This window comes from Somniosus microcephalus, unplaced genomic scaffold (assembly GCF_052327205.1).
Source record: "Somniosus microcephalus isolate GS21.2 unplaced genomic scaffold, FLI_Smic_1.0 unresolved_chr1, whole genome shotgun sequence".
NCBI classification, from domain to species: Eukaryota; Metazoa; Chordata; class Chondrichthyes; order Squaliformes; family Somniosidae; genus Somniosus; species Somniosus microcephalus.
Genome location: NW_028225179.1, coordinates 123929135 through 123956569, shown reverse-complemented (window position 1 = coordinate 123956569; position 27435 = coordinate 123929135). Strand labels below are relative to the sequence as shown.

General features: G+C 54.5%; 2 protein-coding genes across 3 annotated transcripts in view; both read left to right on the top strand.

The window, feature by feature from the left end:
- LOC147095799 (zinc-binding protein A33-like) overlaps positions 1-27435 on the top strand; it is a 198380-nt gene that overhangs the window by 27952 nt on the left and 142993 nt on the right. The window contains exon 2 of the mRNA XM_085974806.1: positions 8845-8940. Coding sequence (XP_085830932.1) covers positions 8845-8940 — 96 coding nt within the window. The remainder of the gene's footprint in view (positions 1-8844; positions 8941-27435) is intronic.
- LOC147095800 (vesicle-trafficking protein SEC22b-like) overlaps positions 1-27435 on the top strand; it is a 523236-nt gene that overhangs the window by 435789 nt on the left and 60012 nt on the right. The gene's annotated exons all lie outside the window — the stretch shown is intronic.

Genomic DNA, 27435 nt, shown 5'->3' with positions numbered 1-27435 from the left:
CCAAGTATTTTCCAATACAGAGATCAGTGAAACAGGGTTGTCCCCTGTCCCCATTGTTGTACACATTGGTAGCAGAACCATTAGATTACATGATGCGAAAGAAGCAAGGTGTAGTTGGGATTGTGGTCCCCAGTTCTGGGCTGGTGTCGGTGATACACCAATATGCAGATGACACAACCTTAACATTGAGAAATGGGGAGTCAGTGAGGAAAGCTATGGATGTAGTGGAGGAATATTGTAGAGCTTCAGGAGCCAGAGTGAATTATAGTAAGTCCCAATGCCTGGTTGCAGGGAGGGGTAGGGGGGAATGGTTGGGGGAATGCCGCTTTAAGGTGGTGGAGGTTTTGGAAGTTCTGGGGGTGCATATGGGGTGCAAGAAAGACAGGGATGAAGTGGATCGATTAAATTGGGAACCGAAGGTTAGGAAAATTAAAAAGATTTTGGGAAGATGGGAAAGAAGGTGGTTGAAAGTGCAAGGAAGAGCGACAGTGATGTCTGCCCTCCTGCTATCTAAGCTATGGTACTTATTGACGGTGGAGGATATTCCTGAGTGGGCGGAAAAGTCCATCCGAGAGGCTTGTGTGAGGTTTTTATGGGAAGGGAAACCAGCCTTGGTGGCTTACAATACCATCATTGGACGGAGAAATCAGGGAGGACTCAATTTCCCAGATATTGATTTGAAGAAAAAATCCTTTAGAATCAAATGGGTGAAGAGATTTCTTCAGAAGTCAAATACAAGTTTTTGGAAGAGTTGTTTTGAGCATTTTTTAAAACGAAGTGGGATAGGAGGGCAGGGGATATTGTATATGGAATACAATAACATGTTTTTGAAATCGATTAAACTTCTCCCTCGGTTTTATAAGGGGGTTGTAGATACTTGGGCCCAATTTTTAAAAAGTGTGCAGTTTGTGCCCAAGGGGGCTGAGGAATTTTTAGAACAGCCCTTATTTTTGAACAGGTGGGTCAGCATCGAAGGAGAGGTTTTATTTAATCAAGCTTTTATAAAAGCTGGGATTATATCTGTGAAAGATGTATTATACGATGTGATTCCAGGTTGGTTGCCGAAAGCGGTAGTGAGGGACATGGTGTGGGAGGAGGATCAGGAGGTAGAGGAAAAAGCAATAGGAATTATGTATGAGAAGATTGTGAGGGCAATGCCACAGGATTGGATGGAAGAAATAAATGCGGAAATCTCCAAAGGAAGTAAAATGCGTCCTGCTTTTCCAAGCTTTGTACTGCAGAAAGGGGGAGAGTTGGTCCAATTTGACAACTGTAATACTCGAGATTTCTGTAATGTTATCTTATATCTTAGTATTAAGAGGCTTACGAGTAGATATCGTTGAGTACTCTTTATTAGGTCTTGAGTCAGTGCCAGCTTGTGCAGTACTGCCGCATGGCCAAGATGGCTTCCTATTTATAAACTGCCGTCAAGCAGCTGTCTTTACTACAGCTACCGTAAAGCAGCTGTCTTTACTACAGCTACAGTTATCTGTACATCTTTCCCCCTCAACGATGACATAAACAGTAAACACCATAACATAACATAACACATAGAACACATATTAACAACATATAAAAACAGTCAGTGTAACTACTATTAATTACTATTAACAACATGTAAAAACTGTCAGTGTAACTATACCTTGCAATAACTGCCGGTACATATAAACACTACCCACACCCAGAAGTCCATTAGCTGTTTACAGTCTTTCCCTTGTCTACAGGTCGAGTCTAACGACAGGCTTTCTGGTGCGCTGTGACCTGCGTAGCTGAGCGGGTATTCGCTGGGCCAACCCAGTTGTGTCCATTAAGTTCATGTCTGTACCACACGGATCCCTTGTCTCATTGTCACCCCTGTGTACTTCATCACTTTGTGGCATTGCCCTCGTCTCCTCATCACTCTGTCGGATTTCCATCATCTGCTCATCCTCTCTGTCCTCCTGCGGCTGACAGGTCTCCATGGTTTTCAGTAGGTGCCTCCTGTTTCTGCGATACACATTGCCATTTTCTGACATGACACTGTATGACCTGGGGGCGACGTGTTGTAGAATGGTGGCTCTTTGATTCCATGACCCAGGCCCTTCAATGCGAACTACATCCTTCTCCTGTAGAGGCACTAGTGCAGTGGCTGTGCGGTCATGGAGCGTTTTTTGCTTCCGCTGAAATTTCCGGGCCTTGTTTGCCCATACCTCATCTCTGTGATCAGGTGTGACATGCCTGGGAAGTCGAGTACGGATTTTGCGACCCAGTAAGAGCTTAGCTGGAGACTTGCCACTTTCCAGCAGGGCCGCCCTGTACGACATCATGGCCAGATATGGGTCAGTGTTGCTGTGTGCTGCTTTCTTTAATAGTCTTTTCACAATCTGTACCCCCTTCTCCGCTTTTCCATTGGCTTGAGGGTAGAGCGGGCTGGAGGTTACATGCTTAAACTCATACTCTGTAGCAAACGACTGAAACTCATGACTGGCATAGGGAGAGCCATTATCAGAGACCAGAGTTAGAGGGATGCCCTACCTGGAAAAGATTGACTTCAGGTGAGTTGTCACAGCTCTTGACGTGGTGCTGGGTAGGAAAGCAATCTCAGGATAATTAGAGTAATAATCAATAACTAACACATAGGCCTAGAAATTCATTGTAGCCACTTTTGGGGCGGTAAAGTCGGGCGGCCGCCAAATCGAGGCCACTTCTCCGATATTCATTAGCTTCGCCCTAAGAGTTTGCTCGAGCGCTAAAACTGGCGCTGCACGCCTCTCTTTAGGCGCTAAGCTGGCGGGCTGGGGCGCTAAACCGGAAGTTGGGCGCAGGGCAGGTGCGGCGAGCTGCTGATTGACGGCAGACACTCTGGCTCTGGTGAGCTCTTAAAGGGGGAGGGTGGATTTGTTTTTTTGAAAGGCCGACGGTGTATTTGTGGTTCTGGGGAGGGTTTCTCTCCATCAGTTGGTTATGTGTTCCCGGCACACCACTCCTCCTCCTCCTCCTCCTCCTCCTCCTCCTCTCCGCCCCCCCCAGCCAGCCGTGCCATTTCTAGTACAGGAGGGCTCTTTAATTTGCGCTCCCCGCGGCCCGCATCGGCTGTGTACCGTTCCACTTCACAGTCGTTAGGGCCGCCCGGCGCACAATGGGCCGGCGCGAGTGAAGTTCCGGTTCGGGGCGCACAAAGGGCGTTGCACGACGAAATGACGTCATGATCTGCGCGCGCAGCAGGGCGCGCGCTAAGACTTTGCGCCGGCGCTAAATGTGTACTGAAGTTGGGGCAAGGCGCAGATCGCGCTGCGCCCAGGCGCTAAGCGCCTAGCGCTCGAGATCTACTCCTCCTAAGGCGCTAACGGCTGGTGCGCCCAACTGAATTTCTAGGCCATAGTCTTTTCCTTCGTACTGAAAAATATCAGTTCCTACCTTTTCCCAAGGTTGTGGTGGGAGCTCTGTGGTAATGAGGGGCTCTTTTGTTTGCTTGTAGTGATACTCCTGACATGTAGCACACTCACTGATCATCTGGTCAATATCAGAGTTCATGTTTGGCCAGTAGAGTGCCTCACGTGCTCTCCTTTTTGACTTTTCCACACCCAGGTGCCCTTCATGTATCCTGTGAAGCATTTCTCATCGCATAGAGATGGGCACTACAATCCTGTCACACTTAAGCAGTAGTCGATTGACCACAGAAAGCTCAGACTGAATATGATGATATTGTTTACATGACCCTTTCTTCCAACCCTCTTGAAGATTTCTCATCACTTTCCTCAGAACAGGGTCCTTTGATGTCTCTGTGGCTATCTTTGATAGTTGTTCCTGTGAGGTGGGCAATGCTGCATAGACCATATCCACATGAAGGGCCACATCCTCTTCTGTTTCACTGTTTTGTGTGGCACGAGGCGAAGCCCTGGATAGTGTATCTGCGATGAACATTTGTGTCCCTGGCACATATGTGAGCTCAAAATCATAACATTGTATTCTCATCATTAGGCGCTGTATCCGTGATGACATGTCACACAGATTATTTTTTGCGATCCCTAGCAGTGGCTTATGGTCAGTTTCTAGGATAACCTTGGGAAGTCCATAGATGTAGGTATGAAACGTTTCACACCCAAATGCCAAGCCCAGGCACTCCTTCTCTATTTGTGCATACCGGCACTCTGTAGTCGTCATGGAGCATGACGCATATGCCACTGGTCGCCATTCTCCTTCATCTTCCTGTAGAAGGACAGCCCCTAATCCATCCTTAGAGGCATCTGTGGACACTTTTGTCCTCTTTTCAGGGCAGAAGAACTTCAGTCGGGGTTCACTTGCTAGAATGTGTAGCAGCCCCTTCCATTCATTCTCATGTTCATGTCCCCATTGGAACTCTGTCTCTTGGTGCAGCAGTTTTCTCAAGTGAGCGGTTTTCACTGCCAGATTTGGAATGAATTTCCCTAGGTAATTAACCACGCCAAGGGCCCGCTGAACCCCTTTCTTGTCCTTTGGTTTTTCCATGTCATGTATGGCCTTTACCTTTGACTTGTCTGGCTGAATCCCTTCTGCAGAAATCTTGTCCCCGAGAATGTGATTTCATTAACGCTGAACTGACATTTGTCTTTATTTAGTTTGAGTCCATTCTGCCGTATCCTCTGAAGTGTTTTTTCCAGTCTGGTGTCATGCTCTCCCTGAGTGGAGCCCCATACTACCAGATCCTCCACGTATACCCGGACACCATCCAGGCCCTCGATGATTTGCTCCATTGCTCTGTGGAAGATTTCTGGGGCGGAGCTAATGCTGAAGGGCAGGCGCTGGTAAGAGTATCGACCAAACGGGGTGTTAAAGGTGCACAGCTTAGCACTCTCTTCATCAAGTTTCAGCTGCCAGAATCCATGCGAGGCGTCCATCTTGGAGAAGAATTTTGCTCCTGTCATTTCGCTGACTACTTCCACTCTCTTAGGGATTTGATAGTGCTCTCTTTTTATATTAGCGTTAAGGTCCTTGGGATCCATGCAGACACGCAATTTATCAGTCTTTTTTGAATTGACGCAAACCATGGAATTTACCCAGTCAGTCAGTCGGTTCCTCAGTCTTCTTTATGACACCTAGTCCCTCCATGCGGTCTAGCTCTTTCCGCAGTTTATCACGGAGGGCCACCGGAACTCTCCTGGGTCCGTGAATCACAGGTTGTGCGTCATCTCTCAGTTTGATGGAGTATGTAAAGGGCAGTGCTCCGAAACCCTGAAATACATCTGCGTACTTGTGTGTTATAGCATCATGCTTTATATTTGTACTGTCTTGGGGGGCACTCTGCACACAGTTCAGTTCATTAATAGTATAGACTCGTTTTACCAAGCCCAAATCCACACATGCCTTATCCCCCAACAGTGACTCATGTGCTTCAGGCACTGTAACAAACGTCAATGGGTGAATGCGATTTTTTACCTTAACATTCAGCCTACACGTTCCTTTTGTTTCAATACTTTGTCCATTGTACGCCTTCAAAGCCACTGTCTTGTTCAGTATTTTTGGTCTCACTTTGAGATTCCGTGCATCACTCCAGCTTATGAGGTTTGCCTTAGCACCTGTATCTAGCTTGAAGGGAACAATGGTGCCATTTACCAGCAAGGGGGCTATCCAAACTTTAGTCTTTAGTCCTACGGAATGTACTTCCTTTTCCATATCTTTACCCTGTTTTAAGTCATTTTGCACCATTTCAAGATACAAAGTCTCCAATTCTGTGTCTTCAGTCTCAATAGCATGCACTGTCTTTTTACCTTTGGTTTTCTCTTCCCAAAAGCACATTTTAGCAAAGTGATTCCTGCCTTTACATTTTGCGCAGTTCTTCCCATAAGCCAGACATTGTCTTGCCACGTGTCTATTGCCACACCCTCTGCAATCGTATGGCGTCATAGTCCTGAACTCTGTGCATCCGATTGTGTCCCTTCTGTGTACTACATCCACTGGTAGGTTGTCCAGTCCCAGCACTCTCACACCCGTTGCTGTAGTTCTCCCATCGAATGTTTGCATGTGCATGGCTGAGAGTTCACTAGCATGACATTTTTACTGCAGCATCCAAAGTTAAGTCATTGTCCCTAAGCATTCTCTCCCTCACCTTCTTGTCAAGTATTCTGAAAATGACCTGATCGCGTATCATCGATTCCTTCAAGTCTCCAAAGTTACATGTTTTTGCTTTTGTTTTCAAGTCCATCAGAAAAACATCAAAGGATTCTCCTTGCTTTAGCACGTGGGAGCGAAAAACAAATCTCTTGAACGATTCATTCTTTTTTGGTGTGCAGTATTTATCGAACAAATCTATCACCTTGTCCAGATCATTTTTGTCACCTTCAGCTGCAAACGTAAATGTATTATACAGCTCGATTGCCTGCAAGCCAGCCACTGTTAGCAACAAAGATACCTTACGTGTTCCAGAGCTAGTCGTGGCGTCGATCGCTGAGGTAGAGAAGAAAGCATTGTTTGAATTCGCGCCAATTTTTGCCCAGATTTCCTTCAAGTTGCAGGCTAGTCAGTGGTTTTATCCCATCCATTGTTGTGGTATGCCCGTATCATGCGTTCTATAAATCCTGGTACCATGTCATGTTATCTTATATCTTAATATTAAGAGGCTTACGAGTAGATATCGTTGAGTACTCTTTATTAGGTCTTGAGTCAGTGCCAGCTCATGCAGTACTGCCGCATGGCCAAGATGGCTTCCTATTTATACGACTGCCGTCAAGCAGCTGTCTTTACTACAGCTACCGTAAAGCAGCTGTCTTTACTACAGCTACAGTTATCTGTACAATTTCTATGAGGTATTTAGAGAATGGAGATTCAAAACACCTGCTGGTCAGGAGTTTTGGCAGAGTATATACCCACAGCTGGACTTCAACAGGATTTGGAAGGGTGTGTGGGCAAATTTTAAATGTCCAGATTGGATTGAACTGGATTTCAAATTGGCTCATAACCGGATTTTTACCATGACGGTCTTGTGCAAGATTGGGCAAGTGGAGGCGGCAACTTGCCCAGTGTGTGGGACACGGGATGAGACTCTGTCCCATTTACTGGTGTTATGTCCGCAGTTAAATTACTTTAAGTACTATGTTCGACAGTTGTGTGAAGCTTTTTTGCTGGGTGGGGACCGAAGAGCGAGAATGGGAATACCGTGGGACTCAATGTTGAGATGGGGATTGCAGGAGAGTCTGCCCGAGTCTAGCGGAGCGGCAATTAATTTAATGTTCAGTTTGGCTAGATTCGTGATTGTGCAAAGAAGGAATGCTCTGTTTTTTAAGGGGAGGAGAATCAAACTAAAAGAGTATTTTAAATATAAGCTAAAAGATCATTATAAGGCTCTGTGGATGTTTTATTCAGAAAGGAATTTAAGGATAGTATTTTACAACCAATTTTTAAAGTACAATCGATTAATATATGTTACAGGAGAAAAATTAAACTTCAGGTTTTGATGTTAAAATGTGGTGGCGGAATGGCTGTGCAGAGTGGCGGAATTGATTTGTATCATACAATGAAATGATCAAGGTGTTGTAAATGTTCTTAATGTTCAATAAAGTATATTTATAAAAAAAAAAGTTGGTAGCACCCTTGCCTCTGAGTCAGGAGGTTGTGGGTTCAAATCCCACTACAGAAACTTGAGCACATAAAGCTAGGCTGATGCTCCAGTGCAGAGCTGAGGGAGTGCTGCACTGTTGGAGGTGCTGTCTATCAAATGAGACATTAAACTGAGGCCCTGTCTGCTCTCTCAGGCAGATGTAAAAGTGTTATCCCTGGTGTCTTGGCCAATATTTACCCCTTAATCTACATTAAAAAAGCAGATTATTTGGTCATTATCACATTGCTGTTTGTGGGATCTTGCTATGCGCAAATTGGCTGCCGCGTTTCCTACATTACAGCAGTGACTACACTCCGAAAGTACTTCATTGGCTGTAAAGTGCTTTGAGACGTCAGGTGGTTGTGAAAGGCGCTATATAAATGCAAGTCTTTCTTCTTTCTCTGGACTCTGAGCCTCAAGGTTGTGTGTTCAAGTCTTACTCCAGAGACTTGAGCACAAATGTAGGCTGCAAATCCAGTGCTGCACTGTCAGAGGTGCCGTCTTTCAGATGAGGCATTAAATCGAGGCCCCGTCTGCCCTCTTGCGTGAATGTAAAAGATCCCAAGATCTTTTTTGAATGAGCAGGGAGTTCTCCCCGGTGTCCTGGACCACTTTATATCCATCACCCAACATCACTACGAGAGATTATCTGGTTATTATCACATTGCTGTTTGTGGGAGCTTGCTGTGCACAAATTGGCTGTTCCATTTCCTACATTACAACAGTGACTACACTCCAAAAGTACTTCATTGGCTGCATTGGGACATTCTGAGGGCCTGAAAGGCACTGTATATGCCTCCTGTAAGTCTTTACTTATTATAGAAGACTGAGGGGCGGACTGAACGAGATGTTAAAAATGTTAATAGGATTCGATAGGGTAGATTCAGAGGGGTGGGGGGACTCAAGAACAAGGGGACATAATCTTAAAATTAGAGCTAGGCCCTTCAAGAACAAACTCAGGAAGCAGTTCTTCACACAAAGGGTAGTGGAAATCTGGAATCCTCTCCCCAAAAAGGCTGTGGCTGCTGGGGGTCAATTGGAGTTTTCAAGACTGAGATCGATAGAGTATTGTTGGGAAAGAATAGCAAGGGATATGGAGCACCGGCGGATATATGGAGTTGAGGTGCAGATCAGATGTGATCTTATTGAATGGCGGAGCAGGCTCGAAGGGTTGAAAGGCCTTCTCCTGTTCCTAATGTTACTGTGGAGCTTGGCTTGCACCCGATATTTCTTGCTAATGGGTGATATTTCCCATAGCCCAGTGCCTGATCTCCTGCTGTGTTTTCTTGAAGGGGAAATTGGAGAATTCGGTTGGCATGCTTGAGAACAAGCTGGAGGAGTATCGAGGAGCACAGTCCACCCGAGGGTCCAAGATCTCCGAGACTCTGGTGAGCCCTTTCCCTGGTAACACACAGACATCAGAATAAGTGCTCGCTGACCTACACTGGCTCCTGTTCACCCATCACCCCTGTGCTCGCTGACCTACACTGGCTCCTGTTCACCCATCACCCCCTGTGCTCACTGACCTACACTGGCTCCTGTTCACCCATCACCCCCTGTGCTCACTGACCTAAACTGGCTCCTGTTCACCCATCACCCCCTGTGCTCACTGACCTACACTGGCTCCTGTTCACCCATTACCTCCTGTGCTCACTAACCTACACTGGCTCCTGTTCACCCATCACCCCCTGTGCTCACTGACCTACACTGGCTCCTGTTCACCCATCACCCGCTGTGCTCACTGACCTACACTGGCTCCTGTTCACCCATCACCCCCTGTGCTCACTGACCTACACTGGCTCCTGTTCAGCCATCACTCCCCGTGCTCACTGACCTACACTGGCTCCTGTTCACCCATCACCCCCTGTGCTCGCTGACCTACACTGGCTCCTGTTCACCCATCACCAACTGTGCTCATTGACCTACACTGGCTCCCGTTCACCCATCACCCCCTGTGCTCACTGACCTACACTGGCTCCTGTTCACCCATCACCCCCTGTGCTCACTGAGCTACACTGGCTCCTGTTCACCCATCACCCCCTGTGCTCACTGACCTACACTGGCTCCTGTTCACCCATCACCTCCTGTGCTCACTGACCTACACTGGCTCCTGTTCACCCATCACACCCTGTGCTCACTGACCTACACTGGCTCCTGTTCACCCATCACCCCCTGTGCTCACTGACCTACACTGGCTCCTGTTCACCCATCACCCCCTGTGCTCACTAACCTACACTGGCTCCTGTTCACCCATCACCCCCTGTGCTCACTGACCTACACTGGCTCCTGTTCACCCATCACCCCCTGTGCTCACTGACCTACACTGGCTCCTGTTCACCCATCACCCCCTGTGCTCACTAACCTACACTGGCTCCTGTTCACCCATCACCCCCTGTGCTCACTGACCTACACTGGCTCCTGTTCACCAATCACCCGCTGTGCTCACTGACCTACACTGGCTCCTGTTCACCCATCACCCCCTGTGCTCACTGACCTACACTGGCTCCTGTTCACCCACCACCCCCTGTGCTCACTGACCTACACTGGCTCCTGTTCACCCATCACCCCCTGTGCTCACTGACCTAAACTGGCTCCTGTTCACCCATCACCCCCTGTGCTGACTGACCTACACTGGCTCCTGTTCACCCATTACCTCCTGTGCACACTAACCTACACTGGCTCCTGTTCACCCATCACCCCCTGTGCTCACTGACCTACACTGGCTCCTGTTCACCCATCACACGCTGTGCTCACTGACCTACACTGGCTCCTGTTCACCCATCACCCCCTGTGCTCACTGACCTACACTGGCTCCTGTTCAGCCATCACTCCCCGTGCTCACTGACCTACACTGGCTCCTGTTCACCCATCAACCCCTGTGCTCGCTGACCTACACTGGCTCCTGTTCACCCATCACCAACTGTGCTCATTGACCTACACTGGCTCCCGTTCACCCATCACCCCCTGTGCTCACTGACCTACACTGGCTCCTGTTCACCCATCACCCCCTGTGCTCACTGAGCTACACTGGCTCCTGTTCACCCATCACCCCCTGTGCTCACTGACCTACACTGGCTACTGTTCACCCATCACCTCCTGTGCTCACTGACCTACACTGGCTCCTGTTCACCCATCACACCCTGTGCTCACTGACCTACACTGGCTCCTGTTCACCCATCACCCCCTGTGCTCACTGACCTACACTGGCTCCTGTTCACCCATCACCCCCTGTGCTCACTCACCTACACTGGCTCCTGTTCACCCATCACCCCCTGTGCTCACTGACCTACACTGGCTCCTGTTCACCCATCACCCCCTGTGCTCACTGACCTACACTGGCTCCTGTTCACCCATCACCCCCTGTGCTCACTAACCTACACTGGCTCCTGTTCACCCATCACCCCCTGTGCTCACTGACCTACACTGGCTCCTGTTCACCAATCACCCGCTGTGCTCACTGACCTACACTGGCTCCTGTTCACCCATCACCCCCTGTGCTCACTGACCTACACTGGCTCCTGTTCACCCACCACCCCCTGTGCTCACTGACCTACACTAGCTCCTGTTCACCCATCACCCCCTGTGCTCACTGAACTACACTGGCTCCCGTTCACCCATCACCCACTGTGCTCACTGACCTACACTGGCTCCTGTTCACCCATCACCCCCTGTGCTCACTGAACTACACTGGCTCCCGTTCACCCATCACCCCCTGTGCTCACTGACCTACACAGGCTCCCGTTCACCCATCACCCCCTGTGCTCACTGACCTACACTGGCTCCTGTTCACCCATCACTCCCTGTGTTCACTGACGTACACTGGCTTCTGTTCACCCATCACCCCCTGTGCTCGCTGACCTACACTGGCTCCTGTTCACCCATCACCCCCTGTGCTCACTGACCTACACTGCCTCCTGTTCACCCATCACCGCCTGTGCTCACTGACCTACACTGGCTCCTGTTCACCCATCACCCCCTGTGCTCACTGACCTACACTGGCTCCTGTTCAGCCATCACCCCCCGTGCTCACTGACCCACTCTGGCTCCTGTTCACACATCACCCCCTGTGCTCACTGACCTACACTGGCTCCTGTTCACCCATCAGCCACTGTGCTCACTGACCTACACTGGCTCCTGTTCACCCATCACCCCCTGTGCTCACTGACCTACACTGGCTCCTGTTCACCCATCACCAACTGTGCTCACTGACCTACACTGGCTCCCGTTCACCCATCACCCCCTGTGCTCACTGACCTACACTGGCTCCTGTTCACCCATCACCCCCTGTGCTCACTGACCTACACTGGCTCCTGTTCACCCATCACCCCCTGTGCTCACTGACCTACACTGGCTCCTGTTCACCCATCACCCCCTGTGCTCACTGACCTACACTGGCTCCTGTTCAGCCATCACCCGCCGTGCTCACTGACCCACTCTGGCTCCTGTTCACGCATCACCCCCTGTGCTCACTGACCTACACTGGCTCCTGTTCACCCATCACCCACTGTGCTCACTGACCTACACTGGCTCCTCTTCACCCATCAGCCCCTGTGCTCACTGACCTACACTGGCTCCTGTTCACCCATCACCAACTGTGCTCATTGACCTACACTGGCTCCCGTTCACCCATCACCCCCTGTGCTCACTGACCTACACTGGCTCCTGTTCACCCATCACCCCCTGTGCTCACTGACCTACACTGGCTCCTGTTCACCCATCACCCCCTGTGCTCACTGACCTACACTGGCTCCTGTTCACCCATCACCTCCTGTGCTCACTGACCTACACTGGCTCCTGTTCACCCATCACACCCTGTGCTCACTGACCTACACTGGCTCCTGTTCACCCATCACCCCCTGTGCTCACTGACCTACACTGGCTCCTGTTCACCCATCACCCCCTGTGCTCACTGACCTACACTGGCTCCTGTTCACCCATCACCCGCTCTGCTCACTGAACTACACTGGCTCCTGTTCACCCATCACCCCCTGTGCTCACTGACCTACACTGGCTCCTGTTCACCCATCACCCCCTGTGCTCACTGACCTACACTGGCTCCTGTTCACCCATCACCCCCTGTGCTCACTGACCTACACTGGCTCCTGTTCACCCATCACTCCCTGTGCTCACTGACCTACACTGGCTCCTGTTTACCCATCACCCCCTGTGCTCACTGACCTACACTGGCTCCCTTTCACCCATCACCCACTGTGCTCACTGACCTACACTGGCTCCCATTCACCCATCACCCCCTGTGCTCACTGACCTACACTGGCTCCTGTTTACCCATCACGCCCTGTGCTCACTGACCTACACTGGCTCCCTTTCACCCATCACCCACTGTGCTCACTGACCTACACTGGCTCCTGTACACCCATCACCCCCTGTGCTCACTGACCTACACTGGCTCCTGTTCACCCATCACCCCCTGTGCTCACTGACCTACACTGGCTCCTGTTCACCCATCACCCCCTGTGCTCACTGACCTACTCTGGCTCCTGTTCACCCATCACCCCCTGTGCTCACTGACCTACACTGGCTCATGTTCACCCATCACCCCCTGTGCTCACTGACCTACACTGGCTCCTGTTCACCCATCACCCCCCGTGCTCACTGACCTACACTGGCTCCTGTTCACCCATCACCCCCTGTGCTCACTGACCTACACTGGCTCCTGTTCACCCATCACCCCCCGTGCTCACTGACCTACACTGGCTCCTGTTCACCCATCACCCCCCTGTGCTCACTGACCTACACTGGCTCCTGTTCACCCATCACTCACCTTTGCTCACTGACCTACACTGGCTCCTGTTCACCCATTACCCCCTGTGCTCACTGACCTACACTGGCTCCTGTTGACCCATCACCCCCTGTGCTCACTGAGCTACACTGGCTCCTGTTCACCCATCGCCCCCTGTGCTCACTGACCTGCACTGGCTCCTGTTCACCCATCACCCACTGTGCTCACTGACCTACACTGGCTCCCTTCACCCATCACCCCCTGTGCTCACTGACCTACACTGGCTCCTGTTCACCCATCACCCCCTGTGCTCACTGACCTACACTGGCTCCTGTTCACCCATCACCCCCTGTGCTCACTGACCTACACTGGTTCCTGTTCACCCATCACCCCCCGTGCTCACTGACCTACACTGGTTCCTGTTCACCCATCAGCCCCTGTGCTCACTGGCCTACACTGGCTCCTGTTCACCCATCACCCACCGTGCTCACTGACGAACACTGGCTCCTGTTCACCCATCACCCCCTGTGCTCACTGGCCTACACGGGCTCCTGTTCACCCATCACACCCTGTGCTCACTGACCTACACTGGCTCCTGTTCACCCATCACCCCCCGTGCTCAGTGACCTGCACTGGCTCCTGTTCACCCATCACCCTCCTGTGCTCACTGACCTACACTGGCTCCTGTTCACCCATCACCCCCTGTGCTCACTGGCCTACACTGGCTCCTGTTCACCCATCACCCCCTGTGCTCACTGACCTACACTGGCTCCTGTTCACCCATCACCCCCTGTGCTCACTGACCTACACTGGCTCCTGTTCACCCATCACCCCCTGTGCTCAGTGACATACACTGGCTCCTGTTCACCCATCACCCCCTGTGCTCACTGACCTACACTAGCTCCCTTCACCCATCAACCCCTGTGCTCACTGGCCTACACTGGCTCCTGTTCACCCATCACCCCCTGTGCTCACTGACCTACACTGGCTCCTGTTCACCCATCACCCCCTGTGCTCACTGGCCTACACTGGCTCCTGTTCACACATCACCCCCTGTGCTCACTAACCTACACTGGCTGCTGTTCACCCATCACCCATCACCCCCTGTGCTCACTGACCTACACTGGCTCCTGTTCACCCATCACCCCCTGTGCTCACTGACCTACACTGGCTCCTGTTCACCCATCACCCTCCTGTGCTCACTGACCTACACTGGCTCCTGTTCACCCATCACTCCCTGTGCTCACTGACCTACACTGGCTCCTGTTTACCCAGCACCCCCTGTGCTCACTGACCTACACTGGCTCCCTTTCACCCATCACCCACTGTGCTCACTGACCTACACTGGCTCCCATTCACCCATCACCCCCTGTGCTCACTGACCTACACTGGCTCCTGTTTACCCATCACGCCCTGTGCTCACTGACCTACACTGGCTCCCTTTCACCCATCACCCACTGTGCTCACTGACCTACACTGGCTCCTGTACACCCATCACCCCCTGTGCTCACTGACCTACACTGGCTCCTGTTCACCCATCACCCCCTGTGCTCACTGACCTACACTGGCTCCTGTTCACCCATCACCCCCTGTGCTCACTGACCTACACTGGCTCCTTTTCACCCATCACCCCCTGTGCTCACTGACCTACACTGGCTCCTGTTCACCCATCACCCCCTGTGCTCACTGACCTACACTGGCTGCTGTTCACCCATCACCCATCACCCCCTGTGCTCACTGACCTACACTGGCTCCTGTTCACCCATCACCCCCTGTGCTCACTGACCTACACTGGCTCCTGTTCACCCATCACCCCCCGTGCTCACTGACCTACACTGGCTCCTGTTCACCCATCACCCCCTGTGCTCACTGACCTCCACTGGCTCCTGTTCACCCATCACCCCCCGTGCTCACTGACCTACACTGGCTCCTGTTCATCCATCACCCCCCTGTGCTCACTGACCTACACTGGCTCCTGTTCACCCATCATTCACCTGTGCTCACTGACCTACACTGGCTCCTGTTCACCCATCACCCCCTGTGCTCACTGACCTACACTGACTCCTGTTGACCCATCACCCCCTGTGCTCACTGACCTACACTGGCTCCTGTTCACCCATCGCCCCCTGTGCTCACTGACCTGCACTGGCTCCTGTTCACACATCACCCACTGTGCTCACTGACCTACACTGGCTCCCTTCACCCATCACCCCCTGTGCTCACTGACCTACACTGGCTCCTGTTCACCCATCACCCCCTGTGCTCACTGACCTACACTGGCTCCTGTTCACCCATCACCCCCTGTGCTCACTGACCTACACTGGTTCCTGTTCACCCATCACCCCCCGTGCTCACTGACCTACACTGGTTCCTGTTCACCCATCACCCCCTGTGCTCACTGACCTACACTGGTTCCTGTTCACCCATCAGCCCCTGTGCTCACTGGCCTACACTGGCTCCTGTTCACCCATCACCCACCGTGCTCACTGACCTACACTGGCTCCTGTTCACCCATCACCCCCTGTGCTCACTGACCTACACTGGCTCCCGTTCACCCATCACACCCCGTGCTCACTGACCTACACTGGCTCCTGTTCACCCATCACACCCTGTGCTCACTGACCTACACTGGCTCCTGTTCACCCATCACCCCCTGTGCTCACTGGCCTACACTGGCTCCTGTTCACCCATCACACCCTGTGCTCACTGACCTACACTGGCTCCTGTTCACCCATCACCCCCCGTGCTCAGTGACCTACACTGGCTCCTGTTCACCCATCACCCTCCTGTGCTCACTGACCTACACTGGCTCCTGTTCACCCATCACCCCCTGTGCTCACTGGCCTACACTGGCTCCTGTTCACCCATCACCCCCTGTGCTCACTGACCTACACTGGCTCCTGTTCACCCATCACCCCCTGTGCTCACTGACCTACACTGGCTCCTGTTCACCCATCACCCCCTGTGCTCAGTGACATACACTGGCTCCTGTTCACCCATCACCCCCTGTGCTCACTGACCTACACTAGCTCCCTTCACCCATCAACCCCTGTGCTCACTGGCCTACACTGGCTCCTGTTCACCCATCACCCCCTGTGCTCACTGACCTACACTGGCTCCTGTTCACCCATCACCCCCTGTGCTCACTGACCTACACTGGCTGCTGTTCACCCATCACCCATCACCCCCTGTGCTCACTGACCTACACTGGCTCCTGTTCACCCATCACCCCCTGTGCTCACTGACCTACACTGGCTCCTGTTCACCCATCACCCTCCTGTGCTCACTGACCTACACTGGCTCCTGTTCACCCATCACCCCCTGTGCTCACTGGCCTACACTGGCTCCTGTTCACCCATCACCCCCTGTGCTCACTGACCTACACTGGCTCCTGTTCACCCATCACCCCCTGTGCTCACTGACCTACACTGGCTCCTGTTCACCCATCACCCCCTGTGCTCAGTGACATAGACTGGCTCCTGTTCACCCATCACCCCCTGTGCTCACTGACCTACACTAGCTCCCTTCACCCATCAACCCCTGTGCTCACTGGCCTACACTGACTCCTGTTCACCCATCACCCCCTGTGCTCACTGACCTACACTGGCTTCTGTTCACCCATCACTCCCTGTGTTCACTGACGTACACTGGCTTCTGTTCACCCATCACCCCCTGTGCTCGCTGACCTACACTGGCTCCTGTTCACCCATCACCCCCTGTGCTCACTGACCTACACTGCCTCCTGTTCACCCATCACCCCCTGTGCTCACTGACCTACACTGGCTCCTGTTCACCCATCACCCCCTGTGCTCACTGACCTACACTGGCTCCTGTTCAGCCATCACCCCCCGTGCTCACTGACCCACTCTGGCTCCTGTTCACACATCACCCCCTGTGCTCACTGACCTACACTGGCTCCTGTTCACCCATCACCCCCTGTGCTCACTGGCCTACACTGGCTCCTGTTCACACATCACCCCCTGTGCTCACTGACCTACACTGGCTGCTGTTCACCCATCACCCATCACCCCCAGTGCTCACTGACCTACACTGGCTCCTGTTCACCCATCCCCCCCTGTGCTCACTGACCTACACTGGCTCCTGTTCACCCATCACCCTCCTGTGCTCACTGACCTACACTGGCTCCTGTTCACCCATCACTCCCTGTGCTCACTGACCTACACTGGCTCCTGTTTACCCAGCACCCCCTGTGCTCACTGACCTACACTGGCTCCCTTTCACTCATCACCCACTGTGCTCACTGACCTACACTGGCTCCCATTCACCCATCACCCCCTGTGCTCACTGACCTACACTGGCTCCTGTTTACCCATCACGCCCTGTGCTCACTGACCTACACTGGCTCCCTTTCACCCATCACCCACTGTGCTCACTGACCTACACTGGCTCCTGTACACCCATCACCCCCTGTGCTCACTGACCTACACTGGCTCCTGTTCACCCATCACCCCCTGTGCTCACTGACCTACACTGGCTCCTGTTCACCCATCACCCCCTGTGCTCACTGACCTACACTGGCTCCTTTTCACCCATCACCCCCTGTGCTCACTGACCTACACTGGCTCCTGTTCACCCATCACCCCCTGTGCTCACTGACCTACACTGGCTGCTGTTCACCCATCACCCATCACCCCCTGTGCTCACTGACCTACACTGGCTCCTGTTCACCCATCACCCCCTGTGCTCACTGACCTACACTGGCTCCTGTTCACCCATCACCCCCCGTGCTCACTGACCTACACTGGCTCCTGTTCACCCATCACCCCCTGTGCTCACTGACCTCCACTGGCTCCTGTTCACCCATCACCCCCCGTGCTCACTGACCTACACTGGCTCCTGTTCACCCATCACCCCCCTGTGCTCACTGACCTACACTGGCTCCTGTTCACCCATCACTCACCTGTGCTCACTGACCTACACTGGCTCCTGTTCACCCATCACCCCCTGTGCTCACTGACCTACACTGACTCCTGTTGACCCATCACCCCCTGTGCTCACTGACCTACACTGGCTCCTGTTCACCCATCGCCCCCTGTGCTCACTGATCAGCACTGGCTCCTGTTCACCCATCACCCACTGTGCTCACTGACCTACACTGGCTCCCTTCACCCATCACCCCCTGTGCTCACTGACCTACACTGGCTCCTGTTCACCCATCACCCCCTGTGCTCACTGACCTACACTGGCTCCTGTTCACCCATCACCCCCTGTGCTCACTGACCTACACTGGTTCCTGTTCACCCATCACCCCCCGTGCTCACTGACCTACACTGGTTCCTGTTCACCCATCACCCCCTGTGCTCACTGACCTACACTGGTTCCTGTTCACCCATCAGCCCCTGTGCTCACTGGCCTACACTGGCTCCTGTTCACCCATCACCCACCGTGCTCACTGACCTACACTGGCTCCTGTTCACCCATCACCCCCTGTGCTCACTGACCTACACTGGCTCCCGTTCACCCATCACACCCCGTGCTCACTGACCTACACTGGCTCCTGTTCACCCATCACACCCTGTGCTCACTGACCTACACTGGCTCCTGTTCACCCATCACCCCCTGTGCTCACTGGCCTACACTGGCTCCTGTTCACCCATCACACCCTGTGCTCACTGACCTACACTGGCTCCTGTTCACCCATCACCCCCCGTGCTCAGTGACCTACACTGGCTCCTGTTCACCCATCACCCTCCTGTGCTCACTGACCTACACTGGCTCCTGTTCACCCATCACCCCCTGTGCTCACTGGCCTACACTGGCTCCTGTTCACCCATCACCCCCTGTGCTCACTGACCTACACTGGCTCCTGTTCACCCATCACCCCCTGTGCTCACTGACCTACACTGGCTCCTGTTCACCCATCACCCCCTGTGCTCAGTGACATACACTGGCTCCTGTTCACCCATCACCCCCTGTGCTCACTGACCTACACTAGCTCCCTTCACCCATCAACCCCTGTGCTCACTGGCCTACACTGGCTCCTGTTCACCCATCACCCCCTGTGCTCACTGACCTACACTGGCTCCTGTTCACCCATCACCCCCTGTGCTCACTGACCTACACTGGCTGCTGTTCACCCATCACCCATCACCCCCTGTGCTCACTGACCTACACTGGCTCCTGTTCACCCATCACCCCCTGTGCTCACTGACCTACACTGGCTCCTGTTCACCCATCACCCTCCTGTGCTCACTGACCTACACCGGCTCCTGTTCACCCATCACCCCCTGTGCTCACTGGCCTACACTGGCTCCTGTTCACCCATCACCCCCTGTGCTCACTGACCTACACTGGCTCCTGTTCACCCATCACCCCCTGTGCTCACTGACCTACACTGGCTCCTGTTCACCCATCACCCCCTGTGCTCAGTGACATACACTGGCTCCTGTTCACCCATCACCCCCTGTGCTCACTGACCTACACTAGCTCCCTTCACCCATCAACCCCTGTGCTCACTGGCCTACACTGACTCCTGTTCACCCATCACCCCCTGTGCTCACTGACCTACACTGGCTCCTGTTCACCCATCACCCCCTGTGCTCACTGACCTACCCTGGCTGCTGTTCACCCATCACCCATCACCCCCTGTGCTCACTGACCTACACTGGCTGCTGTTCACCCATCACCCCCTGTGCTCACTGACCTACACTGGCTCCTGTTCACACATCACCCCCTGTGCTCGCTGACCTACACTGGCTCCTGTTCACCCATCACCCTCTGTGCTCACTGACCTACACTGGCTCCTGTTCACCCATCACCTCCTGTGCTCACTGACCTACACTAGCTCCCTTCACCCATCAACCCCTGTGCTCACTGGCCTACACTGGCTCCTGTTCACCCATCACCCCCTGTGCTCACTGACCTACACTGGCTCCTGTTCACCCATCACCCCCTGTGCTCACTGACCTACACTGGCTGCTGTTCACCCATCACCCATCACCCCCTGTGCTCACTGACCTACACTGGCTCCTGTTCACCCATCACCCCCTGTGCTCACTGACCTACACTGGCTCCTGTTCACCCATCACCCTCCTGTGCTCACTGACCTACACTGGCTCCTGTTCACCCATCACCCCCTGTGCTCACTGGCCTACACTGGCTCCTGTTCACCCATCACCCCCTGTGCTCACTGACCTACACTGGCTCCTGTTCACCCATCACCCCCTGTGCTCACTGACCTACACTGGCTCCTGTTCACCCATCACCCCCTGTGCTCAGTGACATAGACTGGCTCCTGTTCACCCATCACCCCCTGTGCTCACTGACCTACACTAGCTCCCTTCACCCATCAACCCCTGTGCTCACTGGCCTACACTGACTCCTGTTCACCCATCACCCCCTGTGCTCACTGACCTACACTGGCTTCTGTTCACCCATCACTCCCTGTGTTCACTGACGTACACTGGCTTCTGTTCACCCATCACCCCCTGTGCTCGCTGACCTACACTGGCTCCTGTTCACCCATCACCCCCTGTGCTCACTGACCTACACTGCCTCCTGTTCACCCATCACCCCCTGTGCTCACTGACCTACACTGGCTCCTGTTCACCCATCACCCCCTGTGCTCACTGACCTACACTGGCTCCTGTTCAGCCATCACCCCCCGTGCTCACTGACCCACTCTGGCTCCTGTTCACACATCACCCCCTGTGCTCACTGACCTACACTGGCTCCTGTTCACCCATCACCCCCTGTGCTCACTGGCCTACACTGGCTCCTGTTCACACATCACCCCCTGTGCTCACTGACCTACACTGGCTGCTGTTCACCCATCACCCATCACCCCCTGTGCTCACTGACCTACACTGGCTCCTGTTCACCCATCCCCCCCTGTGCTCACTGACCTACACTGGCTCCTGTTCACCCATCACCCTCCTGTGCTCACTGACCTACACTGGCTCCTGTTCACCCATCACTCCCTGTGCTCACTGACCTACACTGGCTCCTGTTTACCCAGCACCCCCTGTGCTCACTGACCTACACTGGCTCCCTTTCACTCATCACCCACTGTGCTCACTGACCTACACTGGCTCCCATTCACCCATCACCCCCTGTGCTCACTGACCTACACTGGCTCCTGTTTACCCATCACGCCCTGTGCTCACTGACCTACACTGGCTCCCTTTCACCCATCACCCACTGTGCTCACTGACCTACACTGGCTCCTGTACACCCATCACCCCCTGTGCTCACTGACCTACACTGGCTCCTGTTCACCCATCACCCCCTGTGCTCACTGACCTACACTGGCTCCTGTTCACCCATCACCCCCTGTGCTCACTGACCTACACTGGCTCCTTTTCACCCATCACCCCCTGTGCTCACTGACCTACACTGGCTCCTGTTCACCCATCACCCCCTGTGCTCACTGACCTACACTGGCTGCTGTTCACCCATCACCCATCACCCCCTGTGCTCACTGACCTACACTGGCTCCTGTTCACCCATCACCCCCTGTGCTCACTGACCTACACTGGCTCCTGTTCACCCATCACCCCCCGTGCTCACTGACCTACACTGGCTCCTGTTCACCCATCACCCCCTGTGCTCACTGACCTCCACTGGCTCCTGTTCACCCATCACCCCCCGTGCTCACTGACCTACACTGGCTCCTGTTCACCCATCACCCCCCTGTGCTCACTGACCTACACTGGCTCCTGTTCACCCATCACTCACCTGTGCTCACTGACCTACACTGGCTCCTGTTCACCCATCACCCCCTGTGCTCACTGACCTACACTGACTCCTGTTGACCCATCACCCCCTGTGCTCACTGACCTACACTGGCTCCTGTTCACCCATCGCCCCCTGTGCTCACTGATCAGCACTGGCTCCTGTTCACCCATCACCCACTGTGCTCACTGACCTACACTGGCTCCCTTCACCCATCACCCCCTGTGCTCACTGACCTACACTGGCTCCTGTTCACCCATCACCCCCTGTGCTCACTGACCTACACTGGCTCCTGTTCACCCATCACCCCCTGTGCTCACTGACCTACACTGGTTCCTGTTCACCCATCACCCCCCGTGCTCACTGACCTACACTGGTTCCTGTTCACCCATCACCCCCTGTGCTCACTGACCTACACTGGTTCCTGTTCACCCATCAGCCCCTGTGCTCACTGGCCTACACTGGCTCCTGTTCACCCATCACCCACCGTGCTCACTGACCTACACTGGCTCCTGTTCACCCATCACCCCCTGTGCTCACTGACCTACACTGGCTCCCGTTCACCCATCACACCCCGTGCTCACTGACCTACACTGGCTCCTGTTCACCCATCACACCCTGTGCTCACTGACCTACACTGGCTCCTGTTCACCCATCACCCCCTGTGCTCACTGGCCTACACTGGCTCCTGTTCACCCATCACACCCTGTGCTCACTGACCTACACTGGCTCCTGTTCACCCATCACCCCCCGTGCTCAGTGACCTACACTGGCTCCTGTTCACCCATCACCCTCCTGTGCTCACTGACCTACACTGGCTCCTGTTCACCCATCACCCCCTGTGCTCACTGGCCTACACTGGCTCCTGTTCACCCATCACCCCCTGTGCTCACTGACCTACACTGGCTCCTGTTCACCCATCACCCCCTGTGCTCACTGACCTACACTGGCTCCTGTTCACCCATCACCCCCTGTGCTCAGTGACATACACTGGCTCCTGTTCACCCATCACCCCCTGTGCTCACTGACCTACACTAGCTCCCTTCACCCATCAACCCCTGTGCTCACTGGCCTACACTGGCTCCTGTTCACCCATCACCCCCTGTGCTCACTGACCTACACTGGCTCCTGTTCACCCATCACCCCCTGTGCTCACTGACCTACACTGGCTGCTGTTCACCCATCACCCATCACCCCCTGTGCTCACTGACCTACACTGGCTCCTGTTCACCCATCACCCCCTGTGCTCACTGACCTACACTGGCTCCTGTTCACCCATCACCCTCCTGTGCTCACTGACCTACACCGGCTCCTGTTCACCCATCACCCCCTGTGCTCACTGGCCTACACTGGCTCCTGTTCACCCATCACCCCCTGTGCTCACTGACCTACACTGGCTCCTGTTCACCCATCACCCCCTGTGCTCACTGACCTACACTGGCTCCTGTTCACCCATCACCCCCTGTGCTCAGTGACATACACTGGCTCCTGTTCACCCATCACCCCCTGTGCTCACTGACCTACACTAGCTCCCTTCACCCATCAACCCCTGTGCTCACTGGCCTACACTGACTCCTGTTCACCCATCACCCCCTGTGCTCACTGACCTACACTGGCTCCTGTTCACCCATCACCCCCTGTGCTCACTGACCTACCCTGGCTGCTGTTCACCCATCACCCATCACCCCCTGTGCTCACTGACCTACACTGGCTGCTGTTCACCCATCACCCCCTGTGCTCACTGACCTACACTGGCTCCTGTTCACACATCACCCCCTGTGCTCGCTGACCTACACTGGCTCCTGTTCACCCATCACCCTCTGTGCTCACTGACCTACACTGGCTCCTGTTCACCCATCACCTCCTGTGCTCACTGACCTACACTGGCTCCTGTTCACCCATCACCCCCTGTGCTCACTGACCTACACTGGCTCCTGTTCACCCATCACCCCCTGTGCTCACTGACCTACACTGGCTCCTGTTCAACCATCATCCCCCCTGTGCTCACTGACCTACACTTGCTTCTGTTCACCCATCACCTCCTGTGCTCACTGACCTACACTGGCTCCTGTTCATCCACCACCCCCTGTGCTCATTGACCTACACTGGCTCCTGTTCACCCATCACCCGCTGTGCTCACTGACCTACACTGGCTCCTGTTCACCCATCACACTCTCTGCTCACTGACCTACACTGGCTGCTGTTCACCCATCACCCCCTGTGCTCGCTGACCTACACTGGCTCCCGTTCACCCATCAGCCGCCGGGCTCACCAACTTACACTGGCTTCTGTTCATCCATCACCCCCCGTGCTCACTGACCTACACCGGCTCCCGTTCACCCATCACACTCTGTGCTCAACACCCTACACTGGCTCCTGTTCACCCATCACCCCCTGTGCTCACTGACCTACACTCGCTCCTGTTCACCCATCACCCCCTGTGCTCACTGACCTACACTGGCTCCTGTTCACCCATCACCCCCTGTGCTCACTGACCTACACTCGCTCCTGTTCACCCATCACCCCCTGTGCTCACTGACCTACACTGGCTCCTGTTCACCCATCACCCCCTGTGCTCACTGACCTACACTTGCTCATGTTCACCCACCACCCCAAGTGCTCACTGACATACACTGGCTCCCGTTCACCCATCACGCACTCTGCTCACTGACCTACACTGGCTCCCTTTCACCCATCACCCGCTGTGCTCACTGATCTACACTGGCTCCTGTTCACCCATCACCCCTTGTGCTCACTGACCTACAATGGCTCCTGTTCACCCATCACCCTCTGTGCTCACTGACCTACACTGGCTCATGTTCACCCATCACCCCCTGTGCTCACTGACCTACACTGGCTCCTGTTCACCCATCACCCCCTGTGCTCACTGACCTACACTGGCTCCTGTTCACCCATCACCCACTGTGCTCACTGACCTACACTGGCTCCTGTTCACCCATCACCCCCTGTGCTCACTGACCTACACTGGCTCCTGTTCACCCATCACCCCCTGTGCTCACTGACCTACACTGGCTCCTGTTCACCCATCACCCCCTGTGCTCACTGACCTACTCTGGCTCCCGTTCACCCATCACCCCCTGTGCTCACTGACCTACACTGGCTCCTGTTCACCCATCACCCCCTGTGCTCACTGACCTACACTGGCTCCTGTTCACCCATCACCCCCTGTGCTCACTGACCTACACTGGCTCCTGTTTACCCATCACCCCCTGTGCTCACTGGCCTACACTGGCTCCCTTTGACCCATCACCCACTGTGCTCACTGACCTACACTGGCTCCCTTTCACCCATCACCCACTGTGCTCACTGACCTACACTGGCTCCTGTACACCCATCACCCCCTGTGCTCAATGACCTACACTGGCTCCTGTTCACCCATCACCCCCTGTGCTCACTGAACTACACTGGCTCCTGTTCACCCATCACCCCCTGTGCTCACTGACCTACACTGGCTCCTGTTCTCCCATCGCCCACTGCGCTCACTGACCTACACTGGCTCCTGTTCACCCATCACCCCCTGTGCTCACTGACCTACACTGGCTTCCGTTCACCCATCACCCCCTGTGCTCACTGACCTACACTGGCTCTTGTTCACCCATCACCCCCTGTGCTCACTGACCTACACTGGCTCCTGTTCACCCATCACCCCCTGTGCTCACTGACCTACACTGGCTCCTGTTCACCCATCGCCCCCTGTGCTCACTGACCTACACTGGCTCCTGTTCACCCATCACCCCCTGTGCTCACTGACCTACACTGGCTCCTGTTCACCCATCACCCACTGTGCTCACTGACCTACACTGGCTCCCTTCACCCATCACCCCCTGTGCTCACTGACCTACACTGGCTCCTGTTCACCCATCACCCCCCGTGCTCACTGACCTACACTGGCTCCTGTTCCCCCATCACCCCCTGTGCTCACTGACCTACACTGGTTCCTGTTCACCCATCACCCCCTGTGCTCACTGGCCTACACTGGCTCCTGTTCACCCATCACCCCCCGTGCTCACTGACCTACACTGGCTCCTGTTCACCCATCACCCCCTGTGCTCACTGACCTTCACTGGCTCCCGTTCACCCATCACACCCCGTGCTCACTGACCTACACTGGCTCCTGTTCACCCATCACCCCCTGTGCTCACTGACCTACACTGGCTCCTGTTCACCCATCACCCCCTGTGCTCACTGGCCTACACTGGCTCCTGTTCACCCATCGCCCCCTGTGCTCACTGACCTACACTGGCTCCCTTCACCCATCAACCCCTATGCTCACTGGCCTACACTGGCTCCTGTTCACCCATCGCCCCCTGTGCTCACTGACCTACACTGGCTGCTGTTCACCCATCACCCCCTGTGCTCACTGACCTACACTGGCTCCTGTTCACCCATCACCCCCTGTGCTCACTGACCTACACTGGCTCCTTTTCACCCATCAACTCCTGTGCTCACTGACCTTCACTGGCTCCCGTTCACCCATCCCCCGCTCTGCTCACTGACCTACACTGGCTCCCGTTCACCCATCACCCCCTGTGCTCACTGACCTACACTGGCTCCCGTTCACCCATCACCCCCTGTGCTCACTGACCTACACTGGCTCCTGTTCCCCCATCACCCCCTGTGCTCACTGACCTACACTGGCTCCTGTTCACCCATCACCCCCTGTGGTCACTGACCTACACTGGCTCCTGTTCACCCATCACCCCCTGTGCTCACTGACCTACATTGGCTCCTGCTCACCCATCACCCCCCGTGCTCACCGACCTGCACTGGCTCCTGTTCACCCATCACCCCCTGTGCTCACTGACCTACACTGGCTCCTGTTCACCCATCACCCCCTGTGCTCACTGAGCTACACTGGCTCCTGTTCACCCATCACCCCCTGTGCTCACTGACCTACACTGGCTCCTGTTCACCCATCACCCCCTGTGCTCACTGACCTACACTGGCTCCCGTTCACCCATCACCCCCTGTGCTCACTGACCTACACTGGCTCCTGTTCACCCATCACCCCCTGTGCTCACTGACCTACACTGGCTCCTGTTCACCCATCACCCCCTGTGCTCACTGACCTACATTGGCTGCTGTTTACCCATCACCCCCTGTGCTCACTGACCTACACTGGCTCCTGTTCACCCATCACCCCCTGTGCTCACTGAGCTACACTGGCTCCTGTTCACCCATCACCCCCTGTGCTCACTGACCTACACTGGCTCCTGTTCACCCATCACCCCCTGTGCTCACTGACCTACACTGGCTCCTGTTCACCCATCACCCCCTGTGCTCACTGACCTACACTGGCTCCCGTTCACCCATCACCCCCTGTGCTCACTGACCTACACTGGCTCCTGTTCACCCATCACCCCCTGTGCTCACTGACCTACACTGGCTCCTGTTCACCCATCACCCCCTGTGCTCACTGACCTACATT